The following is a 23,248-nucleotide window of genomic DNA, read 5'->3' on the forward strand; positions in this document are numbered from 1 at the left end:
CCTGCGTCGGCTCGGTTGTGGCCGTCGTCGGTAAGACGAGCCCTCGTCGTTGCAACATGTCGAAGCACCGCCACCCCGGCCTTTCTCTGCTCCTCGTCCCGTGCCCATCCCACGACAGATACCCGTCCCGTTCCCGTGGCGTCGAGGCTGGATCGCTTCCCATCCCTCTGAAGCGTCGTCTCCCCTCATCCGGTGCCTTTCGACGGAAGAAAATATGACTGGCAGGCCACAGGTCGATGGCGACGGCATCGAGCCGCCGCCGGCGGGTGAGACCCAAGAGAAGAAGGCGAGCAGGGTCACGGCCGAGAGGTATGACGAGCAGATTCCCCACGAACTGCTCGAGACGCTGGCGCCCAATGGCGAGGGCGACTACGTTCTCGAAAAGATCAACGCCATGTCGGAGGAAGAGGCCATCTCCATCCTTCGGCAGTCTCTCGAGTTTCACACGGATGATTGGAACTTTCCGTCCGACATGAGGGAGCGTATGCAGAAGCTCTTGCTCGGTCCCAAGGCCTACGGCGAATTCTACGACCGGGACCTGCGCGTCGACGCCGTCATGATGAGGTGGTCCTCGCCCTACCCCGGCGTTCGTGCCGTCGCCAGTCCGGTCGACGAACCCGACGTTCCCACCGAGACGATCCGAGCCTACTTCCTCGGCATCGGTTGGGCCGTGATAGGAACCTTCATGTCCACCTTCTTCAACAGTCGCTTCCCAGCCATCGGTACGTGGGCTTGACGAGGCCGCCGCCCACCATGATGCGCGGCTCGCTCACCGGCGTGCAGGCCTCAACGGTTCCGTCATCCAGATCCTGCTCTTTCCTTGCGCCAAGGGCCTCGAGAGAATGCTCCCCGACTGGGGCTTCTCCGTCCGGGGCCGCCGCCATTCCCTCAACCCCGGCCCTTGGACCTTCAAGGAGCAGATGTTTGCCACCATCACGTACAACATCGCCATATACACGACCAACAGCTACGGCATGATCCTCGTCCAGAGCTCGCCCGTCTACTACGGCCTCGGCTTCGTCACCTTTGGCTACCAGCTCATGCTGACGCTCTTCGTCCAGCTCATGGGCATGGGCTTTGCCGGCTACCTCCGGCGATTCTCCGTCTACCCCGTCAAGGCCCTGTGGCCGACGATCCTGCCGACCATTGCCATGAACAGAGCGCTCACCAAGCCCGAGCCGCGGGAGAACATCAACGGCTGGACCATCTCGCGATACAGGTTCTTTTTCGTCTCCGCCTCGGCCATGTTCGTCTACTACTGGCTTCCCGGCTACCTCTTCACCGCCATGTCCCAGTTCAACTGGATGACGTGGATCGATCCCGAGAACATCACGCTCGCCATCCTCGGGGGGTCCAACCTCGGGCTGGGCCTCGTCAACCCGGTGACGACGTTTGACTGGAACGTGGCCACGTCGTCGTACGCCGCCCTGGCCCAGCCGTTCTTCAGCACCTGCACCATGTACGTCGGTAGCATCCTCGGCGGCCTCATCATCCTGGCCATTTACTACTCCAACCAGTACAACACGGCCTACCTGCCCATCAACTCGTCGTCGGCCTTTGCCAACGACGGGACGCCCTTTGTCGTGCAAAAGGTCGTCGTCGACAACAAGCTCGACCTCGAAAGGTACCAGCGCTACTCGCCGCCCTTTTACTCGGCCGGCTACGTCCTCACCGTCGGCGCCAACTTTGCCTTTTATCCCGTCTACTTCCTCTACATCATGGTCAACCAGTGGAGGACCATGTCGCAGGCCTTTGTCGACTTCTACCACGGCCTCCGCCACGGCCGGAGCAACTACGAGGGCGCCATGGACGTGCACAGCCGCGCCATGTCCCGGTACGAGGAGGTGCCCGATTGGTGGTTCATCCTCATCCTCGTCGGCGCCGTCGTCGTCTCCGTCGTCTTCGTCGAGATCTACCCCGTCGACACGCCCGTCTGGCTCGTCTTCCTGCTCATCGCCATCAACCTCGTCTTCGCCGTGCCCCTGTCGTTCCTGTCGGCGACGACGGGCACGAACCTCGGCCTCGGCTCGCTCATCCAGATCATCACCGGCTACCTGCTGCCCAACAACCCGAACGCCTTCCTCTTCGGCCAGACGCTCGGCTCCTGGGCCCTCGCCGGCTACGGCGACAACTACGTCCAGGACCAGAAGATGGCCCACTACTGCAAGATCGCGCCGCGGGCCGTCTTCCGGAGCCAGATCGGCACCATCGTCGTCACCTGCTTCGTCGCCGTCGGCGTCCAGAACTTCATCCTCCACAACGTCGAAGGCCTCTGCACGGCCGACCAGCCGAGCCGCTTCACCTGCGCCGGCGACGGGGCCCCCCTCTACGCGAGCTCGCTCATGTGGGGGCTCCTCGGCTCCGATCGCATGTTCGGCGAGCTCTACCCGCTCTTCAAGTGGTGCTTCCTCATGGGCGCCGGCATCGCCGTCGTCTTCCTGCTCGGGCAGGGCCTCGGGCCCAAGCATCTGCCGGCCGTGCGGGAGCGGCTGCGTCTCCGCCTCAGCCCGGCGCTGTTTTCCCTCCTCGACAGGACGCTCTTCCCCCTCGTCGGCTCCCTGCTGTGGCTCAACCCCGTCCTCGTCATCCAGGGGATCCAGCACTGGGCGCCGTCGAACCTCTCGTACAAGACGCCCGGCTTCCTCCTCTCCTTCGTCTTCATGTACTGGCTGCCGCGCCACCGGCTGGCCTGGTGGGCCAAGTACAACTACACGCTCTCGGCCGCCCTCACGGCCGGGCTGGCCGTCAGCGCCCTCGTCATGTTCTTCGCCGTCGGCTTTCACCCCCGAAGGCTCACGTGGTGGGGGAACACGGTCAGCGGCGCGGGCGTCGACGGGAAGCAGGTCGGCATCTACCCGATTCCCGCACGAGGGTACTTTGGCCCCGAGAAGGGCACGTTCCCGTAGCGTCGACGGCACGACGAGTTTGGCGAGCGAAGGAGGGCTGCACGGCCACTTCAAGGTGCCCACGGCGGGTCATGGACGACGTGCACCGGTGCTCGCTTCCGCGTACGGCAAAGGCCGTCCGGACTGCCTCTGTTGCAGGGCAGAGCATGGCGGAGCTTGCTTGCTGTCTCTCCACGTCGATGCAATTTAGCATTGCGCCCCGCACTTTTATCTTGGATATGCTTTTCTGAGTCGAGGTTTGCATCTCGCTGGCAAGGCATGGTCATATTACAATCCTTGTGGGGTTGGCATCCCTTGGGGCAAGCAACGACGACCAAGCACATGTACCTGCTTGCAGAGCACACTGCTTGCCTACGTACATGTCGTTGTATAATTACTTCCGTAGCATAAGTAAGTACTAATGCTACAAGTACGTACAAGGAAATGGACATGAACAGTACAGCTACAACTACATACAAGTACTGTATGTAAGTGTACAGTACAGCTACACCCATGTGCACACCTACCTGCTACCTGACGGCAGGTAGTACGAGTCCGGGGAGTACAAGTCGTGATACTTGCATGCACCAATTCGCACGAGAATGCCAAATACGTCCACCGCTACGTACTTCTACTTGCTTACACCTACACCTTTTTAAGTACTTGCATAAGTACTTACAGTATACTGCATGTACACGTAGAATACGGAGTACTTGTACTGTAGAGTAAGTTTCCTGCACTCCGTACTTGTATGTAAGTACTTACATGAGGACATAGATGTACTTGTACTTGGTGAGTGCAGTATCAGTCCTACGCAATGGGCTTCCCCGTCAATGAGGTGCGTGGGGATGCCGGTTCTGGGGTTCAGGCTGTCTCCGTGTCAGCAGAACGCCGCCTCGGGGACAAAACAAAGATCGGCGGTAGATGCCTCGTACTACGATGCATAGTACGGAGTACTTAACTACACGTTAGTGTGCCTGTATTGTGTGTGTTTGTGTACTTGTTGGTAATACCTACTTGCGGCGTTCGGTACGAAGTACGCTACGGTGCAGAGTAGTACGCGCTCACAGTGTTCCCCACGTCTGAGGAAGCCAACATCAGCATTCTAGGCGAAAGCCGTCAGGGCACGAACCAGTTAGAGGTGCAGGTTAGAGCAAGGTTGACTACCTAAGTAGTACAAACGTGCACATGTATGGAGTATTGCAGCACTTGGTAGTATCAAGCACACCTACCTACTTTGCGATAATACAAGTACGCATGGTACGCCAGCTGTCCCACATGTACACCTACTAGGTACCTGTTGTACAGCGTGTACAAGTACTCGGCGATGTAATACTTGCATGTGCACTAAGTACAGTCCCTCGAGTACATGTGTCGCTGGAGAAGTAAGTAAACTGTAGTTGTACATGCAAGCAAGGCACTGTAAGTGCCTATAGTACCTAGGTTAGTAGGTGTAGGTGTTCTTGCTTACAGTACTTACTTACTAGTGTTCGTACGCCACAGTGCAGTACGAAACGAAGTATTAAGATATGTAAGTACACCGACGCGAGCCGTTACATTTGCATGTTCCTTAAATAAGTAATACTTACTCCGTTCTGCACAAGTACTTGTAGTTGTACATGAACTTCGTACTCCGTACAAGTACGACTATTTGTCATTGATATCTGTACTTGCTTGGCTTGCCGCCAATTCTTCCTCGCCAGCCCTTTGGAAATATTCCAAATGTCCGATGGATGTGGACGATGGGCTTCCAATGCGTCCCCGGCGCCCAGGCTGACCTGATTCGGCCCGCTATCGAGCCGAAGAATGGTCGAAAGCTAGGGCATTGCAACCGTGCAAGCACGAACCGGTACGCACAGGCACATGGATGCATGCATGTGAAAGTGCGCCTACACACCCATTCATGCCAGCAAGATACTTGCATGAATATACTGTACAACTACGTGTACGGGTAATTGTACGCAATACCCTGTGTGTGCACATTGGTGGGAGCATGTACTGTAGATGCCAAGTACTGCGCATGTGCAACGAAGTGTGCCATGTGTGCATCTGCCATACCCCTCCGAGAACCTCGGCGGAACCCCCCGAGTCAGACGCCTAAAGGATCCAAGCCAAGGCGCTAGAAGGCGTAGCTCGGAAGCCCATCCCCCGCCAATCCCGCCCATTGCCAGCCACTATCCAACCATTCTGTACGGGGCTCGATGGCGAACCGACGACGGGCTGATGGCTTGCGCCGGCGATGAGCTCATGATGGGGTTGAAGAAAGATTTATTTGTTCGACGTCGGCGCGACGAGAATCATCGACGCGGACGCAAGGGGAAACATGCAACTTTCCGCGCACACAAGTACCTTGGTACGTATTTACTTGTACTTACACGCACTGTATGTAGTATTATTGCAGCAGTGCGAGTGCGTAGTACTTGTGGTATTACATGGTGTGCAAGTACAGTACTTGCTCCGTTGGGGCATTGACTTGACTCTCGTCCATCATCCCCCAAAATGCTCGAAGGGCATTGCGGTGCTGCGCTCAACGCACTGCCCTGGCTATCGATTGCTCGAACCCGTTGCACTTTCTCGTATCAACTTTCTCGACAGAGAGAGTACGGCGGCGGCGAGACGCACCATCGGCAGCCGCCCACTCTCTCGGCATTCGATGCACAGCAGTGACGGCAGTGACACGGCACATTACACAGAGGTCCATTGCTTGTTCGCTCAGGTCATCGAAACAATGGGAGCGGCAAGGATGCACGGCTCGCCAGATGCCGACGGCATGCAAGATGCGCGCCCCTTGCGTTGGTAAGCAATACAAGCAAGTGTACTCTGTTAAGTACTTGGTGTAATACATGCTAGTGATTGCAAACTGCATGTGCATGTTCTCCGTACAGTTAGTGTGGTTGTGTTTCGGCTTTAGTTGCACCTACAAAGACACTTAAGTATAGTGTACAGTACAGTACAACGTAAGTAAGTGCTTACACCTACTGTACAACAGCAACGCTGGTGTGGGAGCCAAGTTGATGCAATGTACTGTACGTCACTTGATGTGAGCACTAGGTACTGAAGTAACCAACCCTACTGTACTTACAACTACAGTACACCTAAGTGCGGACTACTCCAAACTGGCAAGTACTTACTAGGTATACAGCACGTTCACGAACGGCAAGCACAGCACCCATCCCCTCAAGAGGGTACTTGGGCCCCGAGAAAGGCACGTCAAGTAAAATGTACAACTAGTACAATGTACAACTAGTAAGTACTTAGGTGCACACATGTGGTTGAAAGTGTAATTGTACCGTACTGTACTTATGCCCTGGTAGACAAATGCAGTACGAGTTCCCCGTAGTAGTAAGTAGGTGTACATGTACATATGCCAGGACTGGTAAGTATGTACTTACTTGCGGTTCGTACGAGTTGAGTCCTGTGCGGGCATGTAAGTACAAGTAGTTATACATGTACTGTACTCCGTACTCTGTACAAGCTGTTGGGGTTGATCGTCTTGGCCAAACTTGGCGGTCGTTGAGAGCGGTTGGCAGGAAGGATCCAGCCGGCTTGTTCCCAAGCAGTTGACACGGCAGCCGGTACTCCGTACGTCTGTTCGTTTCCATTGCGCTTCCCAGGGCAACCCCCCCCAACCTACTCCGTACTTGTAAGTGCTAAGTTTGCGACACTCCAAACCGGAGAATACTGTAGCACATGTGCATCGTGCAAGTAGTTGTGCTCTGTACCGTTACCGCGTACAAGCGCGTACTTTCATAGGAGTAACGCATACAGCACGTGTGCTTGCAGCAACTACTTGTACATACAAGTACAATGTAAGTAAGTACATGTAAAACAAGTGTCTGAACCAAGTACAACGACAAGTATTACTGCAAGTACGGAGTAGTTGTACTATAAGTAATTGCTGCTCGTACGAGTTCACGCCCTTCAGTACAATCAAGTACCTGCATTTACTCCATACCGCACGGAGTATTATTCCGTACAGTGTTGAGTACTTCCATGTACTTATACCAGTATGCAGTTAATAGGCGCGCTTGTAAGTACTCGTACTGCTTGTACACTGTACTTTGTGATATTAGGGCTCATGATCTTCGTTCGAGAAGGTGTACAATAAGTAGTACCGGTCCAGCTACATGTACTTATTACAGGCACAGAGTGCTTTAGTATGCTATATCCCCAGGATGTTCCCCCACTTCTCCAACTGCGCTATCCACAATTCGTGGAGGAGTACTCCGTACTCCGTCCTTACACCACGCTCGTGCAATGCAGCAAATGCACGTGTGACCAGGAACCATTTGCAAACAAAAAGGTCCACGATGAAAACCAAAGTCTTCGTGCATCGATCTCGCGTGACTGGCTGGACTCCACACACACACACACACCGATACACATACACACACGCTTACAGTACAGACGCGAAATGGATGACGATCCGCCCGACAAAGGTACCGAGAAATCAGACTCGTATAATACCGTAAACCTTGGTCGGGCGCTTAGGCGCCCGGCAGCCGACACATGCACTGTACTGTGTCGTCGGTTACACGCTTGGCCGAGCCCTGCGTTTCACGAGAGACGGATTTTGTTGCAGCTTGCTCCCAAACTCAAGTGCTTGATCCCATTGCAAAACGCTGTTTTGTGCAATTTCTGGTCTCGTAACATCCGAGCAAGTGGACCCTTTCCACCATGTCCACCGTGACGAGATTACCAGTACTCCGTACTGTACAAGTACTTCGTACAAGTAAGTACAACCAAGTACACCTGCTTACATGTACTTGCGGTACTTGCCAGTACAGTACGAGCACGGCGAGAAGGTGTACTTGTAATTACGTGTACTTTTCAACCGTTGAGAACCACTCCTTACCCCGTACGATGTATCTTCACACTGCAAGGACATGTGCCAGCAGGGTACGGTACTGGGCATGTAGTTACAACTAGGTGAGAGCATCAAGTACAACTACAGTTGTGTACAGTAATACTCCGTACATTCCAAGTTATCATTTACTCGTTCTCACTGGCCCCGGAGGAAAAAAAAGGGTATTAGTGCATGTAAGTACATGTACAACTACATGTACTTACATGTACTTACATGTACGGAGTACAGTAGTAGCACATCAGTACAAATATCAAGTACTTAACATTACTTGCAAACATTGTACTGTAATTACAAGCAGTGACATGTCCGCGCTCCCTAATACCATAACTGCGGCACTACTGCATGTAAGTGTACATGCATGCACTCGTCTGCCTGTTGAGAACACCGCACACCGGAGCAAGTGTACGAACATGCACAAGTAAGCAATAAGGACACGGAAAGTTGGTGGTGGAAATCGAGATGATTGATGCATAGGCGGGCGCCCGTATGGATGAAGCACAAACATTGGGAGTGTAGCAATATGATCCATGATGGCGAACCGCCCCGTCTCGGTCCCCCATGCAGGTGTACATGTAGCACGGAGCAAGTACGGAGTACATGTACATGCGCTTGCTCCAAGTGCTCCATGGTGGTGGTGTGCGTGCAAGTACTTACATGCACGTACAGTATCTGTACATGTACAACTACTTGAAAGTACATGTGCAAGTACACTTACACCTACGTAAGAGATAATGGCCGTCGTGAACCTTGTGCTCGTGGGGTTGATTGTTGTTGTCCGTCGGTCCTCCGCTCTTCGTTTGCCGCAGGTGCGAGAAACGCCCATGGTGCTACTCCGTTTTGTTGTGCAACACCCCTGCCGGGTTTCGAGAAATGCCGTAGCGGCAGCGCAGGATTTGCCCTCGACGCTTGCACCATCTCGACGTTCCCTCCGAATCGGACCCGTCGTACGTGGTGCAAGCAAGTATTTCTCGTGTACCGTGTGCATCTATGTAATCCGACACTTGTTTACTTAAGAGTAGGATCTGCTGATGTGGACTGGCTTTGCGAGCAACTATATAACAAGCATGGATCTCCCTCGTCCAGGTGCCACATAAGACATACTACGTATACGACGACTAAGCGAGACCGATCCTGCCTTCCTGTCGGTACTTGCAAGTAGACTTGGCTGCGGTACGGTACGGAGTACAGCAAGTACAACCACAATACGGCAGCGGGCACTTGAGCTCCTCGTGTTCCTTCCCCAGGTCTTCCCCGGAAAGCTCCTTCCCCGGACAAGTACTTCCCCGAAGGCGCCTTCCTCACTTGCAAGCCCAACCCAAGGCATTGCCGTGCATACGGTTCTGCAGGCACCACTCGGCGCTCAACCTTCACCACCTCCTCCTCCTCTCCTCCTCCTCCTCCTCCTCCTCCTCCTCCTTCTCCTCCTCCTCCTCCTCCTTCTCTTCCTTCTCCTCCTCTTCCTCCTCCTCCCTTTTCTCCTTTTTTTCCTCCTCCTCCTTCTTTTTCTCCTCCTTCTCCTCCTCCTCTGCCTCCTCCTCCTCCTCCGCCTCCTCCTTCTCCTCCTTCTTCTCCTTCTCCTTCTCCTCCTCCTCCTCCTTCTTCTCCTCCTTCTCCTCCTCTTCCTCCTTCTCCTTCTCCTTCTCCCCCTCCTCCCCCTCCTGCCCCTCCTCCACATCCACATCCATAATCATCATCATGTCTTCCAAAGGGAAGGATTCGCAAAACGAGCCTGCCGATGATCTCGCCAAGGGCGTCGTCGCCACGGCCCGGCAGTCGTTCCGCGATCTCTTCGTCTGGAAGCAGCGTGTCGTCCTCTCCAACGAGTACGGTGAGACGCGGTGCCAGTGGCAGGAGCCCGATCGGATCAAGAACCCCATCAGCCTCTTCGCCCAGCTCTCGGCCAAGGACTGGCTCTTTTTCGTCGTCGGTTTCAGCTCCTGGACCGCCGACGCCTTCGACTTTCACGCCCTCTCCATCCAGACGGTGAAGCTGGCCAAGTACTACCACCGCAGCAAGACGGACATCACGACGGCCATCACCTTGACCCTCCTGCTGCGATCCATCGGTGCCGCCGTCTTCGGCCTCGCCGGCGACAAATGGGGACGCAAGTGGCCCATGGTCTTCAACATGATCGTCCTCGGCCTGCTGCAGATCGCGACGATTTACAGCTCGACCTTTGAGCAGTTCCTCGCCGTACGAAGCTTGTTTGGCCTCTTCATGGGTGGTGTCTACGGAAATGCCATTGCCATGGCGCTGGAGCAGTGCCCGTACGTCGTTGCCCTAGTTTCCGTCACCGTCCCCGTCCCCGTCCCAGCGCCAGGTTTTTGGCTTGGCCAGGCCGATGGCACCTGCTGCTACGCTGCGCTAGATGTGTCGTCGGATTGCTAACCGAAAAACGGCACGCAGTGCAAACGCGCGTGGCTTGATGTCGGGCATTTTGCAACAAGGCTACTCGTTGGGGTACGTCTTGGCGGCATGCGCCAATCTTGGCGTCGGTGGCGGCGTCGAGACGTGGAAAACCGTCTTTTGGATTGCCGGTACGTCATTCGTCCTCCGTCGTCGTATTCTTTGCTCCTTGTCCCCACGGCCTATTTGCTCCCTTGGCGGTTTTCTTTCCCCTCTCCTTGCCCTGCCGCCGTCCTCGCGAGTTGTTGCTGACATCGGTGACGGATAGCCGGTCTCTCCATCGCCGTCGGTCTGGTTCGCATTTGCTTCCCCGAATCGAAGCAGTTCCTCGAGGCCAGGGAGGCCAAGAGGGCCGGCCATGGCTCCAAGGGCACGTCGCTCGGTTCCTTCTGGCGCGACACCAAGAAAATGCTGGTCAAGGAGTGGAGGATGTGCGTCTACTGCATCTTCCTCATGACGTGGTTCAACTTTTACTCCCACACGTCGCAGGACTCGTACACGACCTTCATGTTGACGCAAAAGGAGCTCGACAACGCCGGCGCCTCGCGCGCCTCGATTCTCATGAAGGCCGGCGCTTGCGTCGGCGGTTGCATCGTCGGATACCTGAGCCAGTTCTTCGGTCGCCGTCGCGCCATCATGGCCTCGGCCCTCATGTCGGCCCTGCTCATTCCCGCCTGGATCCTGCCCGAGGGCGAGCGAGCCCTCAGCGCCACGGGCTTCTTCATGCAGTTCTTTGTCCAGGGAGCCTGGGGCATCATCCCCATCCACCTCAACGAGCTGTCGCCCGTGGCCTACCGCTCCACGTTTCCCGGCGTGACGTACCAGATTGGCAACATGATCTCGTCTCCGTCGGCGCAGATCGTCAACGCCATCGCCGAGAGGACCTTTGTCACGCTCGGTAACGGCCGCCGCGTCGAGGCGTACGGGCCCGTCATGGGCATCGCGACGGCCATCATCGCCCTGGGCATCATATTCACCACCATGTTTGGTCCCGAGAGGCGCGGCCGCAGCTTCGAGGCCAAGGTCGCGGGCATGGAGAGCCCTCGTTCGAGCGAGGCACCGGATGACGGCCTGCCGGATGCGGAGAAGGCGCACGTCGAGCTGGAGGAGAAGAATTGACGGGTGGCTGCCGTCTCGCGCCTTGGTTAGTCATGAACACTGAAACCCCTTGGCCCACGCCGTCGTCATGATGAATATGCGCAATCGTCGGTCGCTTGGATACGAAATTTTAACGAGTCTCGTTGGGGTTGGCATCAATTTCTTGGTACGGAGCAGGTGTAGTGTCAATGTTTGTAATGTCAGATTGTCACCTTTGCACAGTCGGCCCTGGCGACCGAGAGGCCTGCATGGTGATGGTGATGCCGGCTCGCAGCGCGGCCCCAAGGCCTGTCACGCTGTCGAGTGCACAATATTCTGTCCCTCCATCCGCGTGGGTTAGGCGAGAGCGGGTGGCAGGTCACGGCCATGGCCAATTACCGCATGGACGGGACGGAGATCACGATTCGGACGTTGGAAATTTATCCGTCGGTACGGAGTAGAGTGCTGGCGCTCGGGCGTCGCCGCCCACGTTGAGGCGGGGGATGGCGGCAGAGGAGACGCGACATTTTGACTTTTTTTGTTTTATTTTCCCCCTTCTTTTATCGCTTGGGCTGGTGGTGCGTACGAGGCGACGAGGTTGACGCCGCATGGACACCGCCGTCTGACTGGTGAGCATTCCAGCCAGCCAGCCCTCTCCGGTGCTTGGCTTCAATTCATCGACCCATCGGCACGGTCCGTTCACCAACCAGCGAGCAGTTGTGCCTTTATTGCGGTTAGGCGGGAACAAGAAAAAGCCGCACCCCTTAATTACCATCCGCCCCTAATTTCTTGTGTGAAGTACGGAGTACCTACGCTTACTTCGCACAGGCCCATGTATCAGCATTTACGTGTGAGCCGCAGGTGGTACAGTAAGTACATGCATGTATTTGTAGGTGTACTGTACTTACTTAGTATAGTTGTAAGTAGAAGTAAAAATGTCCCGAGTACTGTACTTAGGCGGAGCACACCTACTTAAGTACTTACTGTACAGTACAGTACGGATGCTTGGTGCAGTACGGAGTACGGAGTACTTGTATTGCAGTACGGAGGACTCCGCGCACCGACCTGGTTTTCCTTGGGGGCATATGGAGTACTCCGTATACATGGCTGCAGCAATGCTGTACATGTACGAGCTTGCGTGAGAACGAGCCGCTTGCCCACTAAACCAAAAGGCACCTAGTATTATACCTTGTTATGTGTTTGCCCGTGTACTTGCGTTACGGTACGATCAAGCAGGTAATACAACACTCGATTGCTTGCGTGTTTTGTGCTGTCTGGAGGCCTGAAGTGTAATAGTATCTGCTGCACTCCGTAGTATTACCTACTTGCACAGGTACATGGTCCAAGTTAATTCCTACTAGTTCGGTGTTAGCAAGCAGTAACATCTATACCTCAAGTAGGTGCAAGCAGGCAGTGTTGCACACCAACCCTACGAGTAGACATCATGACTGGACGCCGCCGCCTTCAGCAGGGAAGCCATCTTGGTCCATGGTGCCCCAAGACATTCTCACGCGCACAATGGCGTAGTCGTATGATGCGTGATTCGCGTCCATGATGAATGGCGGTCAACGATTGAGCGTCTGCGTCGTGGGCGTACAGCAGTCGGCAGCACGGTACAGTAAGTACATGCTGCTAGGTATCCGAACGGAGTGAAGGGTCGGAGTAATTATATACTCCGTTGGCACTCCTTTGGCCTGCGAACTGTGCCGGAGAAGAGGCTCAAAAGAAAGCGTAGTCGCCTCTCGCCCCTTTCGCTTCGTCTCGGAACAACAACATTTCCTTCAAACTCCATCCAAGTTCATCTGTCTTCTGCTTTCCTTGAACCACCCCATTCGCTTTCGTCGCAACCTACGTCCCTACGAGGTACCTGTTGCAGAGTTTGGGTGTCAGCTGGCCCCCTATCTATCAATAGAGCTGAAGGAGCGAACCCCCAAGCAACATATTCTCTTCTCCCCCCGCAGCCCCCGCTTGCCCGTCCCCCTCCCCCCCATCTTTCCCGGCCATCCCCGTCGACGGACTTGCGCCGCGGTTGGCTCATTGTACCATTGCCAACACCTACACGTACTCCATCCGTGCTGCTGCTGCTGCTGCTGCTGCTGCTGCTGCTGCTACTTATCATAGCTGCTACCTACCTGCCTTCCCAGCTCGTGCCGCCGCACTACTACCGCACTACCGTGCTACCTAGCCGTACAGTACTACCACAGAGGAGCCAACCGAAATGGGCTTCTTCTCTCGCAAGCCCAAGGCTCCCAAAGGCAACTCCTCCATCCCCGCGTCCCTATCCACCGGCAGCTTCACCTCGGGCACCGCTGGAAACCGCACGCCTGCCGGTAGTCTCACGCCAGCAACTCCCCCCCTATCGCCCATGATGCCCGTCAAGCTTCCCAAGGTCGACCTGCCTCGACCTCCCGACCCGCAGCTGGACCCGGCCGGCTACCTCCGAAGCATCGGTGCGGTGAGGGAGAGGAGCAAGCTTGTCATGGGCAAGGCCCTCGAGAACAAGCTGAACCACTTCGATGTGGATTGGAATAAGTTCCCCGACGTCGTCACCTTTGTCTCGGGCCTGATCAAGGTTCGTTTTCATCAACCTCCCCATCCTCTTCCCTCTCCCGAGATACCCTTCCCGAATGCGGTCGATCAATCGCTCGTCTGCCGCCTAGAGTTCGGAAGGCGCCGACGAGTGTTTCGATGATGAGCACTCCGAAGCTGCGTGTTCCGACGACGACTGTCCTGAGCACTACGGCCCGACCGCCCGCCTCTGCTTGAAGCTTGGCTAACCGGTTACCGATAGCGAGACTACGAAGCCCCCTTCCAGTCGATCCCTGGCCACGGCCGATACCAGCACTTTTCCGTCGGCGGCCGCGATCGAGTCGCCCAACTCTTGTCGGATTGGCCCGAGGACCTTGACAGCACCGAGAGATGCCGTCGTCTAGTCGATCTTTTCCTCGTCAGCGTCCTCCTCGATGCCGGAGCCGGCACCCAGTGGAGCTACAAGAGCGTCGAGGATGGCCGCACGTACCGTAGGTCCGAAGGCCTAGCAGTCGCTAGCCTGGAAATGTTCCAGACGGTATGTGTCGATAGACCGACCCTCCTTGGCTACGTCCGAGTACTACTTGAACACCCTTCGATGTTCTAACTCTTTGCCACAGGGTTTATTCTCGAGCAATCCGGCCAACAAATGCCAGGTTGACAAGGCCGGCCTGCAGTCCTTGACGGTGGAGAAGCTAGAGGCCGGCCTGCAATCCCGGACCGGAAACGAACTCGCCGGTCTCCAGGGAAGGACCGAGTTGCTGATCAGACTAGGAAGCGCCCTGGATGAGAAGAAGGATTACTTCGGTGCCGGCGGACGTCCTGGCAACATGATAGGTTCGAAAAGCCGACCCGGAAGGAACATGACGGCGGCTGACGTGCATCTAGATCATTTGCTGTCCCACCCTTCCACCCAGGCGTCCTCCATGCTCATCGTTCCATTGCCCGTCTTGTGGAACCTTCTCATGGATGGCCTCGCCAGCATCTGGCCGCCTTCACGAACCACCCTCAACGGAGTCTCCCTCGGCGACGCTTGGCCATGCAAGGCCATGCCGAGCTCCGCAAGCGCCCCTTGGGAGTCCATCCTGCCGTTTCACAAGCTTACCCAGTGGCTCACTTACTCTCTCATGCAGCCGATGCAGTCGTTGCTCAACATGCACTTCGCCGGCACCGAGCTGCTCACTGGTCTGCCCGAGTATCGCAACGGCGGTCTCTTCGTCGACATGGGCGTCCTGACCGTGAAGCAAGGGGACCTCGAGCGTGGCCTGCAAAACTACTCGGATTACTGCAAGCGAACGGGCGGCAAGGCGGTCGAGGTGGCGCCCATGTTCAAGCCTGGAGATGACCTTGTCGTCGAGTGGAGGGGCGTCACCGTCGGCATGCTGGACAGGCTTTGCGAGGAAGTCAACAAAGTTCTCAAGGTGGAGCTCGCCGGCAACGAATTGACGCTGCCGCAGCTCCTCGAGGCAGGCAGCTGGAAGGTTCGTCAAGTTTCCCCCCGCAAGGAATAACCGAGACATGCGCGTGCGGTGCATGCATGCATGCAAATAAATGTACGTGCGTCGAAACTAACGTGGGATAGGGTGGCCGCGAAATTGCCGAGATCCATCGACCCATCACAAAGGAGCCGCCTATTCTGATCGAAAGCGATGGAACCGTTTTTTAGATTGTCGTGTATGAATGATGCTGTATGGCCACATGCATCGGCCGTTCGACGGACTGGTATCAAATAGATACCTGAGCCTCGACGACTACCATTCACCGTTGCCGCAGAGCGCAAGTTGGCTGGCTAGGGAGGCAGGTGTGAGTTTGAGACCGAGTTTTTTCATCTTTTGTTTTTCATATATATACAAAAAAAACGCGGCGACAGAAAGCATCGACTCATCGCGAACAAGGCGCGGGAATGGCACCCCATCGCTTCTCGTGGCGAATACAGATGCGTACTTGGCGATACTTTGTACGGATAGTTCGAACCTTTGTTTCCTGCATTGGGAATCCTCTGCCCCGTCTGCTCCGATGCTGTAGCTGTACGTGGCGACCGTCATGGCGCCGCCCGTTGGCCCAACACGTACCTGCCGGCGAGTATCATACACGTTTACCAACATACACATACACCTTTACTGGTGATTCTTGTACTTCTTCTCAAACTCTTCACGCTCCTGTTGCTTGCGTGTTTCCTCGAGCTTGCGAAGGAGATCCTTGCGCTTGCGCTCGGCCTTTTCGGCCTCCGTGCCCGAGTACTGGCCCGTGTAGTTCGTGACCTGCTCGGAGAAGCCCTTTTTCATGTCGTCGAGGTTGCCGGTGAGACGCTCACGGAGGCCCTTGGGCACGGAGCCGTCGCAGGGAGCCTCGTACGTGCCCTTCTTGGGCGCTTCGACGGGTGGTGGAGGCAATCCGACGGCGCGGCGGACTGCTGCATTATTGAGAATGATGGACTGGAGCAACGTCGCGGCGCCAAGGGCGACGGTCATGAGGTTGACGGCAGCGGAGAGGAAGGTTGTGCCGACGAAACCGACGACGCCAAAAATGTACGTCATGTTCTTGAGCATCTTTCGCTGAGCCTCGGGAGCATACTTTGCATTGATCTATCATCGTCGTCGGCACCTTGTCAGCTTCCTTTCCTAGATTCCAGGCGGTCGAAGCAGGGGGGTGGGGATGTCTGCCGTACCGCGAGGGCGCCAATCATGAGGCCAGTGCCGAGGGCTGGGAGGATAAAGTACGGATCGGTGGCCGTCAGGTCGGTGAACCAAAGGTAACCGGCCGTCTCCAGCGACGGGACGGGAATGTGGGTCATGCCGCTGACAATGCGGAAGAGGCCAAAGGTGAAGGGAATCTGCATGAAAGACCACAGCATGCCCCAGCTGCTGGCGCCGTACTGCTGCTTGAGCATCTTGTTGAGGTACTGGCCCTTTTGGCGCATCTCCATGTCGCGCTCCTGGAAGCCCTGCTGGATGAGCTTCATGGCCTCCTGGGAGCGAGGGTCCTTGCGCATGTTCTGCATGACGGCGTTGAACTTGAGGCTGCGGATTTGCGGGTACAGCATGAGGACGCGGAGGGCCACGGCCGTGGCCATGACGGATGCACCCCAGCCGAGGCCGGACCAAATGTGAACGTGCTCGAGGACCCATTGCATGACCGAGGTCGGGCCTACGCCGTATTCAAGTCCGATGGCGTGCAGGTAGCCGATCTGCTCGGGCATGTTGAGGATGTCCTTGCCGTTGACGATGTCGGCGATCGACGACGGCAGCTCGACATCGGAGGTGGGCACGGCGAGCTCAGCCTGGGGAGCAGGGATGCTGTTTTCAGCGGCGACGTCGACGGGTTGGACGGCATCAGGTACGGAGGGCGCTGCTGCTGCTTGGGCCGCTTCCCCCTCCGCTGTCGACGTCGGCTTGCCGTATCCCCAGAGCGAGAGGGATCGGGAGAAGGAGAGACCACCGAGGGCGATTGGCGTGACGAAAATCGAGCTCCTCACCGGCGAACTGGTCGTCAAGCTACCGCCGCTGCTGGTCCGCGGGAAGGTGGCGAAATGGCGTCCATGGCGAAGACGATGTGACAGCACGCTCGGTGACTTTCGCAACGCTCCTGTCAGCTCCCACGTTCCATACGACCACAGGATAAGACGAAGGGTACCGAGCTTACTATTGCGCGCTGTTGGTGCTGGGTTTGCCTCCTCACAGCGGCGGAGGGAAGGGTGCGCACAATTCCCCTGCTTGGAAGCATGGCAACGGTGTGAGATGAGATGCTTCAAACTTGGCCTCGGACCAACCGTGCAGCTGTCGCCGTGGGCTTGGGAATTTTTTGGGCTCGGCGTTCAGGCACCGGAAAAACTTCGGCGTTGCCGAGAGTCCGTCCCCAGCACGACCTCTGCCTGTACCGCTGGTGTGCCCATGGCACGCACGGTGGGCGAAGAGCGCCGAGGGCATCCGGTTGGAACAATTGTCGAGTCAATACGGTAGTGATATATTTGATAACGACTCTTCTTGCTTGATTCGATAACAGTTCCACCGCGGAACCAACGCCAATTCAAGCTGGCACAAGAAGGTCTTCCGATGCGGCGACTGAAGCCCCTTCTCCAGCAGACCTCGTCATCCCCCACCAGGGTTCTGTCTTGACAGCGATACAAGGATATTCCATCTTGTTCTCGTGCATTGGCCCCTCAAAGTTTACCCATATTCACTCCAAGCTCGCATAGTCGTACAGCGACACCGTCGGTTTCTCACGTCGCTCTCTGACCTCGATACCCGGCCCGATCGGATGCGTTCTCCGCCGAGACGTGGGGAAGACCTATGTCTGTCAATACGCAGCACATGAAAGTGGCCGGCATGGCATCGATGAATGATCATGACCCCTTCACCTTTTGAAAGAAAAGGGGCAAGGAAGGGAAAGCCAAGGTACCTTTGTGCCACCCCAACCCAACCGAAACGCCGCCTCGTGGGCGAAGAGCTCTCCGAATCCCAGCATCATGCCGTTGATGAAAGGGAGAAGCAGGTTGATGGCAGCTCCGCGCAGCAGCGAAAAAATCGTCGGTGGCTTGTAGAGAAGGACGGGCGAGCTCGAGGAGGGTGGTGACGTGGACAGATCCTCCCCGGGAGAGTACTGCTCGCTGTCGGAGTGCATCGTGATGCCGGACTCGGCGAGGTGGTTGGGGGAGACTTCGGAAGCCATCGCTACGGTCTTCCACCCTGCCTTCCACGCGGTGCAGCTCTTGTCGTTCGGTGACTGGGTGAAGGTGCCTTCGAGCTGGAGCCGGAACCGCCTCGACGCTCGCGCCGAAGGTCCGATCGCGCTATCGGGTCGCAGTAGGGGGGGGGGGAGCACCTCGGAGTCGGTGGATCGCTGATCCGGTGGGGTTCAGTCTTGCGTCCGCCACGCCACCCCTGTGGTGCCTGTACAAGTAATGAAGTAATAGTACAGTACTTACTGTACTTGCTTACTGTACAGTACAGTACAGTACCTACGGTGCGGGATACCCCGTGTGTACAGTAGGCACTCGCAGAGGAACAGGCCTAGCTGCCTCCTGCAGTAATTAGTTACCAGTTTACCTTTGTAGCACCTTGCGTCTTAACATTGTCACTACTCTCGTCGTTCGACCCTGCTTGCCATCCTCCACAACCACAGCAGTAAACACATCCAGCAAGTGCAAATCTACCTCTCCAACCACAGTAGAATTCGAAACAGAGATTCGCCCACTCCTCGCTCCGATATTCTTCACCAAAGGTCAAGCAATCTTAGCCAACCCTCCAGCTCGCTTTGCTGCTGCTTCTCCCGGCCGCTGCACCAAGCCGCACGCCATTCGCAATGGCCGACAACAACCCTCAAGACAAGCAGACGCTTGTGACAAACTTCTGCAGTGCATCCGGTGCCGGTGAAGAGACGGCACGTTCCCTCGTCCCTTCTTCTCCTCGTCCTTCGTCCTCCTCGTCGAATCTTGACTGACGACGCCGACGCAGGCCCTGCAGTATCTCGAGGCACACAACTGGGACTACATCTCGGCATGCAACAGCTTCTTTGCAGATGAGGATGACGAGAATGAGGCGGATCAAAACCAGCCCTACACTGGTCCCCGGACCCTCGGTGGTCTCCCGGCTCCCCAGCCGGAAGGTCACCCAGCCGCCAGCACGTCCTCACACAAGAAACGAGGTGTGGCAACGCTCGGCTCCCTGGGCGCAAGCTCTCGCGCGCGCGACGACGGCGACGACGACGACGGCAATGAGGAAGACGAAAGTCGAGGAAACCTGTTTGCCGGGGGCGAGAAGTCGGGGCTCGCAGTGCAAGACCCTCGTCGAGAGGGCGGCGGGCCACGGAGCATCATCAACGACATTCTCGCCAAAGCCAAAGCGTACGTCGCTGCTGCCCCAACTAATGTACATGACACTGATGGTGTAGAAACACAACCCGACCCGACGAGACGGCGGAGGCCGGCCCTTCCAGCGCCTCCCGCTTCCGGGGCACCGGCGTCACGCTCGGCGGCGACGGTACCGAGAGTCGAAGCATTCCCGACCCTCTGGGCCCGGCTCGCGCGGCGGCCGGCGGGCCTCAAGAGCGCGTGCTGCACATCTGGCAGGACGGCTTCAGCGTCGACGACGGCGAGCTCCGGCGTTTCGACGACCCGGCGAACCAGGCGGATCTGGCCATGATCCGCTCAGGCCGGGCCCCTCTCCACCTCATGGGCGTCGAGCACGACCAGCCTGTGGACGTGAAGCTTCACCAGCACGACACGCCGTACACGGCCCAGCCGAAGAAGTACAAGCCTTTTGGCGGATCCGGACAGCGACTCGGCAGCCCCGTGCCCGGTGCCGGAAGCGGACAGACGGCGGCGAGCACTTTGGCCGCCAGCTCGAGCACCGCGCCCGCTGCTGCATCGGCGCCGGCCGTCGCCGCGCCGGTGGTTGACAGCACGCAGCCGACGACGATGATTCGCATCCAAATGCCGGACGGCACGCGGCTCCCCGCTCGCTTCAACACGACCCACACGGTCGGAGACGTGTACGACTTTGTTCAGGGCGCATCGGCGGAAACGCGCAACCGAAGCTGGATGCTCGTGACGACATTCCCAAACAAGGAGCACGCGGACAAGAGGCTGGTCCTGGGCAGCGTGCCCGAGTTCAAGAAGGGCGGAACGGCCATGGTGAAATGGGTGTAGACGATGAGAGGCCGTGCACGGGCCTGCTTGCAGGTAGATTCACGCGATGCGGGCGGGAGGAGGAAACGAGCAGACGTGGACGAGGGCCGGCTCATTGCTTCGAGGCCGAGAACTACGTAGACTGGTACGTCTACGCAGACGACGAGCAGGGCAGCGAATGAAAGCGAGTGAACTCGGTGCCGTTTCGGGCTCGCACGTCGTAGCCTCCCGTCCAAAGGCAGTCCAAAGGCATTCGGGTTTTCCAACGCCACCGACGCCGACGAGGGGGAACACGGCGTCATGCGACTCCAAACGCCAAGCCGCACCGAGCGTGACTCTTTCTCAGCCGGCGGCCGGCGTGGAACTCTGGCCGGCAGGACCGTCGAGGAACTTGAAGTGCTCGATGGCAATCTGGCAGTTCAGCATGGCCGCGTTGAAGCGCGCCTCTCCCGGCGGCAGGACGACCATGAGGTAGGTGTTTGTGGTGAACTTGAGGATGAAGAGGTTGAAGCGCATGCCGGCCTTGTGCTCCATGCGGATGAACTGCTCGGCGTTGCGCGGGGTGCCGGTGAAGCGCGAGATGCTCTGCTTGAAGTGCTTCATGATGTTGGACATGCGCTCGAGCCGGTCCTCGGTCGGGTTGCGCTGGCCCTCGGCGGAGGTCCAGGCGGAGACGGCGAGGAAGGAGGTGCGCTCGAAGAGGAGAATCTCCTCGGCCTCGATGGCGATGCCCAGGTTGGCGAGGTTCTGCTCGATGACGGAGAGGTTGGGGACGAGATCGTGGATGATGGAGGCCCAGGCCTTGTAGAGGCTCTGGTCCCAGATGGAGGTGGCAAAGGGGGTGAGGTCGACGTCGGCCATGTCGCCGCCGACCGAGGCGACGTACTCGCTCGTCTTCTGCTTGATGAGGCGGACGCGCTCGTCGTAGACGGTCTCGCGGGCGACGGGGACGACGAGGTCCATCTTGTGGATGAGGACGTAGATGTTGGCCGAGGGGGAGAACTGGAGGAGGGCGGAGAGGATGGAGACGTAGGTGGCGAGGTCGCGGTCGACGTCGCGGGACTCGATGTCGAAGACGTAGATGAGGACGCCGACGTTGGAGAAGACGTGGACGCGCTGCTGGGAGAGGTAGTTTTCCATGAAGGCTTCCTGGCCACCGCAGTCCCAGAGGTTGAGGGTGAGGTTGCCGAGGAACTTGACGTGCGAGAGGTCGATGTCGATGGTGGCACCTCTGGGTTTCCGACGAGTCAGCGCCGGCCGACCGCGGGCCTGCTGCCGCCGCCTCTGGGGGAGGGGGGAGGAGGGAGGGGGGGGGAGGCATCTCACAGGCGCCGGGTATCGCGGGCGATGTAGTTGCTGAAGATGATGCTGCGCATGCTCGACTTGCCGGAGCCCGACTTGCCCATGAGCAGCACCTTTTTCTTCTTTGGCTTCCTCACTTCGCTGCGGACTTCGGAGGGAGGGCTGGACGGCACGCCGGAGCCGACATCCTCGGGCGAGACTTGGTCGGGCAAGGACGAGTCCATGGCTTGGAGGAAATGGCGGTCGGATTCCGGACGAGGAGGTTGTGGAAGCTTGGTGCCGTCGAGCTGCCCCTACCGGTGATGCACACCAGGAGCAACAGCCACAGTGTTGGGTGGTATTAGGTGTAGGTGGTACGTAGCTGCACCAGAGGGTAAATAGATGGACTGAGCAGCCACAATTGAAGTAATACGCCGCACTCTGCAAACTGCACAAAGATAACAACAGTACTATAGAGTACAGTACAGTATAGTACAGTACATGCGCACCCACTGTACTTGAACTACTTGTGGCCTGCACAGTAATACTTACTTACAGCAAGTACTGTACTCCGTAGGTCCAAAGTGCCCTGTCTTGGGCGGGGCTCTGCTCGGCACGGCGCCACAGCATCGCCTCGCCGCTTGGTTCCACGCCACAAGTGGCTCGGTAAAGGCAAAGTACGGGGCGGGTGCAAACAGTTCGGATTGTTATTACTCCGTACGGAGCTACGACTTGCTTACGTATTCGCCCATCTACACCGAACGCAAGCGGAAGCAAGTACATGTTCTCGCAGCGGAGCGGAAACATCATGTCAGGGAGCATCATGTCGGGTAGTTCGTAGCCTGCGCTCAAACGAACGGAGCTAACGTGTCTGCTCTCGTCGAGTCATCGCACTCCTCGTGAGCAAATGGCGGACGGGCCGACAGACATGCCTGCCTGCAAGCACATGTATCGGCATGTAGGGTCAAAGTTGCTCAAATCGGCATCGACACCAGAATCCATGAGCAGGTACAGAAACAAACGGACGAGGAAAGGAAAGGCTAGGGGAGAAGACCAAACGGTCGTTTCTCTTGGCCTTTCATGAATTATGCCCAGTTGGTCCTTTGGTCCTGTGTTTGATCTGTCGGAATCCTTGCTTCGCGTGGGTGGCATGATGCATGAATGCGATGACGGCGGCAAAACGCGGCCCTGGTTCCTCGACTGTTTCTCTCAACTTCTAACGTCGGGCGTGGAGGGTTACTCGATGACGTACGTGACGGTCGCAGATCAAGGGGTGTTTGTCCGAAAGATAAACTCCTCGGCCAAGGTTCACGAGTGGTGGGTGCCAGCGCCAGGGACAACCGCCCTCCCCTCCCCTCCCCCGTCCCTCCTCCTCCTAGCAGTCGTATTCGTCGGGAGCAATGATGCCAGTAGGTGCCACAGATCGGTTGCCGGTGCATGAATGGGACCAGTTCCTCCCCTTGGGCTGCTGGCAATATGCATAAGTGTGAATGTACGGGTACGCTTTCTGCCTCGGCCAACGGCACTCTCAGACCGGGGCGGCATGCCCGACTATCTGAGACGCCGAGACGATGAAGT

The 23,248-nt window shown here is 57.2% G+C and overlaps 8 protein-coding genes across 8 annotated transcripts; 4 read left to right on the forward strand and 4 right to left on the reverse strand.

Moving 5' to 3' along the window:
• Positions 1-214: 214 nt before the first annotated feature.
• On the forward strand, positions 215-2,906 carry DCS_02846 (oligopeptide transporter protein; the record flags this gene model as incomplete). Its single annotated transcript, XM_040800172.1, has 2 exons — positions 215-722; positions 784-2,906. The coding sequence occupies 2 exons, from the start codon at positions 215-217 to the stop codon at positions 2,904-2,906; spliced, it is 2,631 nt and encodes an 876-aa protein (XP_040661055.1).
• Positions 2,907-9,119: 6,213 nt separating this feature from the next.
• On the reverse strand, positions 9,120-9,437 carry DCS_02847 (uncharacterized protein; the record flags this gene model as incomplete). The annotated part of the gene is made up of 1 exon (XM_040800173.1): positions 9,120-9,437. The coding sequence occupies one exon, from the start codon at positions 9,435-9,437 to the stop codon at positions 9,120-9,122; it is 318 nt and encodes a 105-aa protein (XP_040661056.1).
• A 50-nt stretch (positions 9,438-9,487) lies between these two features.
• Positions 9,488-11,277, forward strand: DCS_02848 (carboxylic acid transport protein; the record flags this gene model as incomplete). The annotated part of the gene is made up of 4 exons (XM_040800174.1): positions 9,488-9,580; positions 9,646-10,019; positions 10,159-10,289; positions 10,427-11,277. The coding sequence occupies 4 exons, from the start codon at positions 9,488-9,490 to the stop codon at positions 11,275-11,277; spliced, it is 1,449 nt and encodes a 482-aa protein (XP_040661057.1).
• Positions 11,278-13,453: 2,176 nt separating this feature from the next.
• Positions 13,454-15,430, forward strand: DCS_02849 (conserved fungal protein; the record flags this gene model as incomplete). The annotated part of the gene is made up of 5 exons (XM_040800175.1): positions 13,454-13,807; positions 14,027-14,302; positions 14,385-14,601; positions 14,653-15,245; positions 15,347-15,430. 5 exons carry the CDS (start codon positions 13,454-13,456, stop codon positions 15,428-15,430), a joined length of 1,524 nt encoding a protein of 507 aa, XP_040661058.1.
• Positions 15,431-15,881: 451 nt separating this feature from the next.
• On the reverse strand, positions 15,882-17,487 carry DCS_02850 (OXA1-like protein; the record flags this gene model as incomplete). Its single annotated transcript, XM_040800176.1, has 3 exons — positions 15,882-16,349; positions 16,433-17,335; positions 17,407-17,487. The coding sequence occupies 3 exons, from the start codon at positions 17,485-17,487 to the stop codon at positions 15,882-15,884; spliced, it is 1,452 nt and encodes a 483-aa protein (XP_040661059.1).
• A 453-nt stretch (positions 17,488-17,940) lies between these two features.
• On the reverse strand, positions 17,941-18,835 carry DCS_02851 (Mitochondrial outer membrane protein; the record flags this gene model as incomplete). Its single annotated transcript, XM_040800177.1, has 3 exons — positions 17,941-18,051; positions 18,163-18,553; positions 18,810-18,835. 3 exons carry the CDS (start codon positions 18,833-18,835, stop codon positions 17,941-17,943), a joined length of 528 nt encoding a protein of 175 aa, XP_040661060.1.
• Positions 18,836-19,065: 230 nt separating this feature from the next.
• Positions 19,066-20,410, forward strand: DCS_02852 (UBX domain-containing protein; the record flags this gene model as incomplete). Its single annotated transcript, XM_040800178.1, has 3 exons — positions 19,066-19,155; positions 19,218-19,606; positions 19,654-20,410. The coding sequence occupies 3 exons, from the start codon at positions 19,066-19,068 to the stop codon at positions 20,408-20,410; spliced, it is 1,236 nt and encodes a 411-aa protein (XP_040661061.1).
• A 321-nt stretch (positions 20,411-20,731) lies between these two features.
• Positions 20,732-21,915, reverse strand: DCS_02853 (GTP-binding protein GTR1; the record flags this gene model as incomplete). The annotated part of the gene is made up of 2 exons (XM_040800179.1): positions 20,732-21,620; positions 21,716-21,915. The coding sequence occupies 2 exons, from the start codon at positions 21,913-21,915 to the stop codon at positions 20,732-20,734; spliced, it is 1,089 nt and encodes a 362-aa protein (XP_040661062.1).
• Between the last annotated feature and the right edge of the window lie 1,333 nt (positions 21,916-23,248).

This window comes from Drechmeria coniospora, chromosome 01 (genome assembly GCF_001625195.1).
Source record: "Drechmeria coniospora strain ARSEF 6962 chromosome 01, whole genome shotgun sequence".
NCBI classification, from domain to species: Eukaryota; Fungi; Ascomycota; class Sordariomycetes; order Hypocreales; family Ophiocordycipitaceae; genus Drechmeria; species Drechmeria coniospora.